Source organism: Oncorhynchus nerka, linkage group LG2 (assembly GCF_034236695.1).
Source record: "Oncorhynchus nerka isolate Pitt River linkage group LG2, Oner_Uvic_2.0, whole genome shotgun sequence".
NCBI classification, from domain to species: domain Eukaryota; kingdom Metazoa; phylum Chordata; class Actinopteri; order Salmoniformes; family Salmonidae; genus Oncorhynchus; species Oncorhynchus nerka.
Genome location: NC_088397.1, coordinates 39,047,235 through 39,057,984, shown reverse-complemented (window position 1 = coordinate 39,057,984; position 10,750 = coordinate 39,047,235). Strand labels below are relative to the sequence as shown.

General features: G+C 39.2%; 1 protein-coding gene across 1 annotated transcript; it reads left to right on the top strand.

Annotated features, from left to right (window-relative positions):
* The first annotated feature begins 3,486 nt into the window (after positions 1 to 3,486).
* On the top strand, positions 3,487 to 10,320 carry LOC115135059 (transmembrane protein 74B-like). The gene has a single exon (XM_065026295.1). It carries the CDS (start codon positions 4,807 to 4,809, stop codon positions 5,545 to 5,547), a length of 741 nt encoding a protein of 246 aa, XP_064882367.1. The 5' UTR covers positions 3,487 to 4,806; the 3' UTR covers positions 5,548 to 10,320.
* The last annotated feature ends 430 nt before the right edge of the window (positions 10,321 to 10,750 follow it).

Genomic DNA, 10,750 nt, shown 5'->3' with positions numbered 1-10,750 from the left:
AAGAAACCAAACATTTTGACATTTTATGGTTTGTTTACATATATATATATATATATATATATATATACTGTATATATACAGGCTATTTATACAGAAAATTGGCATAAAACACAAACTGTGTGATGGAAAATGTTATGTTTGTACTTTTCTAATGACCAATTTCTGGGTTTATGTAAGTGACTGATTGATCGTGCTTCGGAGGAATCCTCACTATCAGTATCTGCAATTTGTCAGTATGCCCAGAACCTTGTTTTGAGAATGAAAGGGATATCTCAGTTTCAGGGTCTCAACTTGGAGAGAAGAAACCTTGTGAGGTATTGGTCGGTCACATGCATGAACCAAAACGATAATGATGAATTAATTATGAATAATGAATAAGCTAAATCATCCAAATATAAGTTGTCTGTGTAAGCAGTTTATAAGAGAACTAACGGGACTGTTGCCGAAACATGGCCCAGGTGGTAGTGTTGCTTCTGAAATGTACTCAGAACATAGTTGCCATATTCTTAGAATATCAGAAACTTTCTCACATTTGCTGTTTAAGCAATGATGTTGCCAGTTATTCCAAAACAATACACAACACAAAGTTCCATCTCCAAGTTTGAATGTGGAAAAATAGACAAATTGCAATAGAATAGCTTGGGACCAGTGTTGGGGGTAATATATTACTTACAGTTTTATTACTTTTATGAGTAACAGAGTAATATAACGAGTTACTGTCTTCAAATATTGTAATATTATTTGTTACTTTTTCAAGTAAGCTATATATTACTTTCAGAAGCATATCTCTACCGACGTGTTATATATATATTTTTAAAGCATTGTCTAATGCTAACAGAATTCATGCTGTCTTAAAGCTGTGTTGTTACCCCACTTAACCTTTTCCTTGTGAATATGGTCCCATTATTTTGAGTTAATCGAGGAGAAAGAGAACAACATTTTAGTCAAATGCAAACTCTGCAAAGGCAGCATTGATCTCTTTGTCCAGAAACACCACATCAAACCTGAAGAAGCATCTGGAGGTGGTGCACAAAGCCATAAAGCCGGTAGCCAAAGTTCCAGAAATGCGTAGAAATCTATACACATTATGCCTCACACAGGAAGCGGCGCAGGTCCTAATCCAGGCACTTGTCATCTCCCGTCTGGATTACTGCAACTCGCTGTTGGCTGGGCTCCCTGCCTGTGCCATTAAACCCCCATAACTCATCCAGAACGCCGCAGCCCGTCTGGTGTTCAACCTTCCCAAGTTCTCTCACGTCACCCCGCTCCTCCGCTCTCTCCACTGGCTTCCAGTTGAAGCTCGCATCCGCTACAAGACCATGGTGCTTGCCTACGGAGCTGTGAGGGGAACGGCACCTCAGTACCTCCAGGCTCTGATCAGGCCCTACACCCAAACAAGGGCACTGCGTTCATCCACCTCTGGCCTGCTCGCCTCCCTACCACTGAGGAAGTACAGTTCCCGCTCAGCCCAGTCAAAACTGTTCGCTGCTCTGGCCCCCCAATGGTGGAACAAACTCCCTCACGACGCCAGGACAGCGGAGTCAATCACCACCTTCCGGAGACACCTGAAACCCCACCTCTTTAAGGAATACCTAGGATAGGATAAAGTAATCCTTCTCACCCCCCTTAAAAGACCTAGATGCACTATTGTAAAGTGGCTGTTCCACTGGATGTCATAAGGTGAAAGCACCAATTTGTAAGTCGCTCTGGATAAGAGCGTCTGCTAAATGACTTAAATGTAAAATGTAAATGTAAATGATAATAAACAAATATGCATATACAACTACATTTTGACAAAAACAATCGAAATGTCTGATAAATTATATTTAAAACAGCAATAATAACATTAACATGTAGTAGATTTCTAAGAATATGAGAGTAGGGTGTCTCCCCTAACAAGTCTTGAACCCAGGTCACCAGCACTAATGACAAACACCCAAACCACTGTCCCAATAAGTGATATCTCTAGGCAATGTGAATATTGGGCCAGTATAGTTAGGCCCTGACCAGAAGAAACTCTAACCCCTCCTCCCTAGGCACTTGTGTATATCTGAAACAACTTGATAGGTCTAAGCAATAGGGTGAATGCACTTTGAAGCAAATCTCAGCTCTGTTTAAATTACACTCAAGAAAATATTTTATTGATCCTAGTGATTGAGGAGTATCATTAACCAAGTTATATGCCCCACAAACATTAGACAACTATACACTGTATTTATTAACATTCAAACGGCACAGTAATGATTCTCCAACAACAAAGACTGGCTTTTTGTTTAACGCCTATTGTTGTTGTTCCTCCACTTCGGTTGACACGCCAACTTTCAAACACAACCAAACACAACCAGAGCGCACGTGTGACGCCTTTCGCTGCTGATCCTCCCACTTCAGTTGACACGCCCACTTCCACACACTACACGTGTGACGTTAACCATACTTTGGGACGCTGTACCAATACTTGTTTCAGCATGCAGCTTCGACATTTTAAATGTATGTTTTATTCACAGAAGATTCAGCTGTCGCAAGTTTATTAAATGAGTTGCACCTCAAATTGAGCTGCACGCTTGCAAATAGTGCTGAATGTATTCAAATGTCAAGTTATAACTTTGCCACGTTACATTTTTCACACGTCATGATACAAGCAAATAAATGAATAAATAAACCACGAAAGACCACAGCCTGTCATTTCAAATGGTAACAAATGAGTCATAGTGGAAGAACAAGCAAGGAGATGGGCGGAGCCAAGCAGAGGTAGAGAGATCGTATTGGCGCGTTCTGTCATATATTTGCATATTACCATTAGGGAACGCCTACTTTGTGAAGTGCGCGTGTGTAATAACTAAATTCGCATTTGCACTCCTTCAAAACAACGCAATCTTTTGAAACTTTGGCAAAGCGTAAGGTCTACAAAACTTAGTTTACTCTGTTCGTAACAGATTTTAGTTTTGGGAACAGAAAATTGTATTGAGATAAAATGTAATCCATCTCGTTACATCTTCTCCGACTGCAGAGTGGACTAAATTTTGTAGTGAGTGGAAAAGCCAAGGGAATGCTTTACATTTATACATCCGGTGGAATTTTTGTCTCATTGTTCTATCTGTGAAATTAAATAACACGTGTGAATCATGACAGGCTACAAACTTGAGCCGACTGCGAGCTGGGGTAGGCTAGGTCGTTTCACGTCTCAGGCCCTCGTTTCACGTCTCAGGCCCTCGGAGGAAGCCGATTGAGAGAGGGGTGAATGTCCTGCTAAAAAAGGCAAATCCGGGGGAAGCAGACGAACAAAACGAATGATTCTACTCGTTCACAAAGAGACAGGCGTGATTAGAAACTCAGTTCGATCAAGAATAGGCCCATAAGCGTTCTGAGTTTTGATCAATGCTGGGCATAATATTTAATGTTGATCCGTAATTGATTTCTTGATTGTGTATAAAATATATAAACAGGCTATATATAGTTTTATTTTATTTTTTACAAATGAGGAAAAATGACCGAGGTCCGGATCTCGTACTCATATGTAGTTACAGCTCTGTGTGTGCAGGTTATGCTTTTAATATGACTGAAGGCTCTACTACCGACTGAAGCGATGCGCTCGCCTTCAACCACCAATTTCACGGCGCTGTTTGTTTGCGCATGGCCAGTCGCTCTCGAGGTCTTTCCGTCTCACTCGCAACCGGCATCTTTGTACAAAAAAAATCTTATCACTGGTGCATCAACACCTGGGGTAGGTTTTTCGTTATTGTGTTTAATATTGATATATCAAGAGAGGAGTCGGCCGTTTGTTTTTTTATGCATAGGATGTTTGTTATAGTATTGTAGGCTAATGTGATTATTGTTGAATATTTGTCCTCTTTGATTCATTGACGCATAGGCCTATATATAGATATCGACCTCTTAAAACGTAACATTTCATCTAATAAATAGGCAACGTTATTGTGATGGTCATCAAGGTCATCCCAGTGTTGATTGTGCACTGTTTTTAAAAACTATTAAACCTCTATCGTGTGTTAAAATTGAAGGGATTTCATGATATATAGGCCTAATTCATATAGAAAATGTGTCAGTAGCCGACTGTTTGAGGTAAATATTTAGCCTACAGCCTATTGTCACACAGCTAGACTCTCGTCAATCTCTAGATCTGGTAGCCTACAATTAGCAGATGAGATATGATTATGATAATGAAAAAGGTTGTTCTTGTTAATACTATATCAACGTTTTTTGACTCTCTCCACCCTTTTTAATGATAATCGGAGCATCTGTGTTACCAGCAGTAGCACTACATGGTGGCGTTCCATCGAGGTTAAATGGTTGGAGGGATGCATTTATTCCCAAATAAATAGTCTACAATCTGCGAATCAACAGTGAAGTGTTTAATATACGTATAATTAAAATAGCCTGCATGGATCAGTAAATGCTGGTTTGGATTGTTAACATTGCCAGCGTTCAATGTGATTAGTGCACTTCTAGGCAGTGATTTTCCTGATTAAGGAATGCGCTCTCCATGACCAAGGTTTACACACTTCAACGCTTTAATTTGAAATACTTATTGTTTTGTGACGACTGCATATGTTATTCTATCTCATTTAAATAAATATATTGTGGCCTTTGCTAACCTAGAATATTCTATTTCGATTTAAATTACGCTTAGATTTCACTAAATATGGTGGACTATTCAAATTTGGGAGGCAGGCACTGCATGCGTAATAAGCCTACATGTCAATGTCTATTTCATTATTTCATAAATTTCTGCAGGTGTTCAGCAAAATAATTAAGGGTGGCATAATTTAACGACATGAGCAGATCCACTGAATGTCGATGGAGTCTGTGAAATCCGTAGAGCTCCATGATTTGGGGGATGGGGACAAGCGCGCAGCCTGCGAGGCCGCTACAACTCCGGGACAAGGTCCTCGGACAGCGCCCAGAGCTGGAATCGAGAACACGTCATATCAGGAAGAAGAGCACGAGATGAGGTTCAGTGACCCAGCCAGCTCGAGTGTTCATCGGTCCATGTCTAATGATAGGGGCTACCAGACACAACCCCAGCCTTTCCAGCGAAATGAGCTGTCACCCCGGTCTGAGGAGGGCCATGTGACTGACTTCAATGACCATTCTGTCGACTATGGGTTCATATCTGCCCTGGTGTTCTTGGTGGGTGGAATAGTACTGGTAATCATTGCCTATACCATCCCCAGAGAGGCTAAGGTCAACCCAGACCTGGTGTCAGCTCGTCAGATGGAGAAACTGGAGATGTACTACGCACAACTGGGCTCGCACCTCGACAAGTGTATCATAGCAGGCCTGGGACTGTTGACTCTAGGGGGAATGCTCTTGTCCATCTTGCTAATGGTGTCCATATGCAAAGGTGAGCTGTACCGCCAGAGGACTTTTGTCCAACCCAGGAAGACGTACGGGTCGATTCACCTGCGGATGAGACAGTTGGGCGAGGGGGGAGAATCTATTGTTGAATGTGAACCTAGTCACACTGGCACCACAGCTCCAGCCATAAGTACAGATGGAACACAGATGTCCAGTGGGACCCAACAGGAGTAGCACAATCTGAGCACATTTCTATCCACAGACTATGTGAAGGGTTGTAATCATTGCTTGAGGGGCTTTGTGAAAAGTGAAGCAAGCAAGGTAAGCTGAATGTGGTTAAGACTAAGAGCACATCTGGAACTACACATCATGTATTGTTGGATGTAGGATCAAATCAGAGACTGAGATGGAACTGAAAAGCACAATGGGCACCCTTGAGGAACTCATTGTATAGGCTAACTTGACATGCTGTAAACAGATGGCTATCAGCATCTTTTCAAGACTTGAATATATGTCTGGATAATATATTTATCACATTGTTAATGAACAAAACATGTACAATATGTATAGGCCTACAAATGCTGTTGTTGTTATTGTTATCATGTAAGGATACAATGCCTTAAAAAGTTAGTCACTGTAAATTGTGGTGTACACATATGCTAACATTCTAAGCTCATGTGAGCCAATAAGCCAAGTTAAATATGTAGCAACTCACTGGAGCCACTTAACCTGTTGGTTGTTATTATAACGTGGTCTTGGCAAGAAAATACAGCAGCACAAACAATAACATCGAAGCAAGTGAAATGTTAGATATGCATCAGAGGCTTTGGGCCAGGTTTTTGATGAATTTAAGAAAACAACAGATTATTTTATTTACATTTACATTACATTTAAGTCATTTAGCAGACGCTCTTATCCAGAGCGACTTACAAATTGGTGCGTTCACCTTATGACATCCATATTTCATAATGATGTGGAAATATATATACCAAATGTGGAGAACCGGCAACAACTTTTCCTCCAAAATGTGTTAAAGGAGATTGTCCACACACACATACCATCATGCAAGGTCTTGACCAAAGAAATGGGGTCATAATTATATACTATAAGTGTCCCAGTTGTTTGCTACAAATTTAGCCTTTATCTTTAAAAATACATTAGAGCCATTTGGTAACATAGATCATATATCATAGAAGTCCTTATGAAACTTTGCAATGGAATTAATGGAGCTGGAAGAATAAATCTCTCTCTTTCTCTCTCCCCCCTCTCTTTTCAAATCAGCATGTTAAACAGCAGCAGCACAATATTTATTTATTATAAATATCAAACATTCATGATAGTTAAATATATCGCCTCCAGATAAGTTATTATCCAAATGAAATATTATTACAGACCAAATTATTTAATGCAAACCAAAGGCCTTTTCAAATGATTTAATGGAGAAAGCTAATCACTTATAAAGAAAGTGGTAAGAACAAAGTACTAGTATACAGATGATGATTTTCTTACCATCTGGTGATGCATTACATATAGAGCAACTGAATGAGACAATTTATAAAGCTCAGAAAGCATATTCATGATTTAAAGCTAAGGCTCCTTTAACATCAACTGAGGCTAAGGATTTGGCAATTTGTCTTCTCTTACAATTCAAATGCGAAGTTGATATCCATTCAGTGTATGTAATAAATGTAATAGCCCAACATAAAAACACATCTAAATCAGAGTGTATTAGTCACATGCACAGGGTTAGATGTGTTTGCAGGGTACATTGATATTCGTATGCTCAGAGCTCCAACAATGCAGGTCAAAGAGAAGTGAGTGAAACAATAATAACAAATAGTAATAGAAATAATACTAAGTAAAATAATATATAATAATCAAAAAAATCAAATGCTGTGTTGTACACTCATTGTTGGTCTATATTGGCAAGAGCACTTTTGGAAAGGAGGAGCACATTTTCCTGGAAGAAATTACAAATATCTGGCTTACTGCTATTAGCCATATATACTGTAAGTTATGTAAAGGTGGCCATTGTTTTAATTTTAAATCATGGAGTTAATATTATATTCACAACAAATATAGACAATATATCAGAGAATTAAGTTTACAGATATTTAACAACTATTTATATACATATATATACAGAACCATTGTTGGATCAATGTATCGTAGAAAATATTTGACCTCCACAATTGCTGCTGTTCACATCATAGGCCTACTCATAAGTATTGTACATTGATGAAACTTGCAGAGTAATCTAGTCGTAGATATCAGTTCAAGGTTTTAGGAGGCTTTTTCTTATAATGGTGTTTTCAACAATCAATAAAGTGTCTGTCTATAGGTTATGACCAAGAGTAATGTTGCATTGCTTGTTATTCAAACTGTTAAATAGAGAGGATCCGTTGAATGTCCATGTTAATCTGATTGTGTTTGATGAATGTTAGGTAATGTTGTATTACTACAGAGATGTTGGACTCATAAAGGCCCTGCTAGTCTAAGTTTTCAGTTATTACACGTGAATACATACAACTGGAATATGCACAACTGGAATACACTTCAATACCTTCTCACTTAGTTTGGGTACCAGTCTGTTTTTGCCGTCATGCCACTCTTTGCCACTCTTTGTCATGCCAAAAACGACAATGAGTTGACATGATAGCACCAACATGATCTGGGACTAGGCTACTTCTCACTCAAGGATCATGAATGAATGTAAACTATCCCAAAAGGTGAACAACTGTGGCATCACAATAATACTCACAGTATTCATATTATGGTTGATGCAATACTGATGTATGTTGACATTTGATGATTGAATGACGGTTAGCATGATATCATCTTCACATTTTACACACAAAAACCACACAAGAACTTATGTTATCACAATTACAGTTGAAGTTGGAAGTTTACATACACCTTCGCCAAATACATTTAAACTCAGTTTTTCACAATTCCTGACATTTAATCCAAGTCAAAATTCCCTGTCTTAGGTCAGTTAGGATCACCACTTTATTTTAAGAATGTGAAATGTCAGAATAATAGAGAGAATGACTCATTTCAGCTTTTATTTCTTTCATCACATTCCCAGTGGGTCAGAAGTTTACATACACTCAATTAGTATTTGGTAGCATTGCCCTTTAAATTGTTTAACTATGGTCAAACATTTCGGGTAGCCTTCCACAAGCTTCCCACAATATGTTGGGTGAATTTAGGCCCAATCCTCCTGACAGAGCTGGTGTAACTGAGTAAGGTTTGTAGGCCTCCTTGCTCGCACACGCTTTTTCAGTTCTGCCCACAAATTGTCTATAGGATTGAGGTCAGGGCTTTGTGATGGCCACTCCAATACCTTGACTTTGTTGTCCTTAGGCCATTTTTCCACAACTTTGGAGGTATGCTTGGGTCATTGTCCATTTGGAAGACCCATTTGCGACCAAGCTTTAACTTCCTGACTGATGTCTTGAGATGTTGCTTCAATATATCCATATAATTTTCTTGCCTCATGATGCCATCTATTTTGTGAAGTGCAGCAGGCCCTCCTGCAGCAAAGCACCCCCACGAAATGATGCTGCCACCCCCGTACTTCACGGTTGGGATGGTGTTCTACAGCTTGCAAGCCGCCCCCTTTTTCCTCCAAACATAACAATGGTCATTATGGCCAAACAGTAAACATTTTGTTTCATCAGACCAGAGGACATTTCTCCAAAAAGCACAATCTTTGTCCCCATGTGCAGTTGCAAACCGTAGTCTGGCTTTTTTAATGGAGGTTTCGGAGCAGTGGCTTCTTCCTTGCTGAACGGCCTTTCAGGTTATGTCGATATAGGACTGGTTTTTACTGCGGATATATATACTTTTGTACCTGTTTCCTCCAGCATCTTCACAAGGTCCTTTGCTGTTGTTCTGGGATTGATTTGGACATTTCACACCAAAGTACGTTCATCTTTAGGAGACAGAACGTGTCACCTTCCTGAGCGGTATGATGGCTGCATGGTCCCATGGTGTTTATACTTGCGCACTATTGTTTGTACAGATGAACGTGGTACCTTCAGGCATTTGGAAATTTCTCCCAAGGATGAACCAGACTTGTGGAGGTTTTTCTGAGGTCTTGGTTGATTTAATTGGATTTTCCCATGATGTCAAGCAAAGAGGCACTGAGTTTGAAGGTAGGCCTTGAAATACATCCACAGGTACACCTCCAATTGACTCAAATTATGTCAATTAGCCTAACATAAGCTTCTAAAGCCATTAATTCATTTTCTGGAATTTTCCAAGCTGTTTAAAGTCACAGTCAACTTGTGTATTTAAACTTCTGACCCACTGGAATTGTGATACAGTGAATTATAAGTAAAATAATCTGTCTATAAACAAATGTTGGAAAAATTACAAGTGTCATGCACAGAGTTGATGTTGTAACCGACTTGCCAAAACTATAGTTTGTTAACAAGAAATTTGTGGAGTGGTTGAAAAACAAGTTCAAGTGTATATAAACTTCCGACTTCAACTGTACATTATCATCAAGGTAGCCACCACACTGTTTTCCAAACAATCCTGTTTGTTTTGGATTCATCTTAAAGTGTATAAATGCCCTCAATGTTAAAAAAAGCAAGGACACAAAACCTTTAAGGAAGTGGATACATCCCGAGACCTTGGAAAACTGACCAGTGATGACTCAATTGATTTTAAGTTATTAAGCCATGATAATGATCAGCACAGCAAAATGAACTAGCATGTTTAAGGATCAGTAAAGGACAACTTTGTGTACCATCGACTGTTAGCCAATGTGTGTCTTGTTCTTAAGGAGCAGTCATACAGTTACTTAGTAATGAAGTCTTATGTGGCGATAGAAGAGTAACAGAGAGTAAGCTGTTGAAACTGCATGTGTGTTTTGTGAGATATTGTGAAAATCCAATGCCCCATTTTTGTTGCATTTATGATATATCTAAGAGCTGTATATGTGACCATTTTTAAGAATAATTTCAGTATGACAAATAAACCTTTGTTGCTCTTGTTTCTATTCTCTATTCTACTTTTCTATTGTGTCCTCTTTATTGTTTCTCTTAGTGGTTGACTCTCAGTTATTCTTGCTGCTTATAAGCCCAATATGAACATTCAGCTCCATCTGTGGACTTGTAAATAAGACTGGCCGGTGATAAAAGGGGTTATCTGATTGGTGGGATTGATATAGGAAGGGGAACGCGGGCAAGGTTGGATTTTCTATAGTGTATTGAATACCTCTTGTATCATCTTTAATTCCAGATTTGTCAGTACCAGTTTGCATGACATTGTACTGTGGTAGAAAGTCCCTCTCTGAAGATTTGTTCACATTTTCCATTGTGACTGCATACGGCTAGTTCAGCGTTGGGCTGGACCCCCCACCACACAAATGTTACGCTATTATACTCATTTTGCCATGAGGCCGAGAGAAAATGTTGCTCTTTTA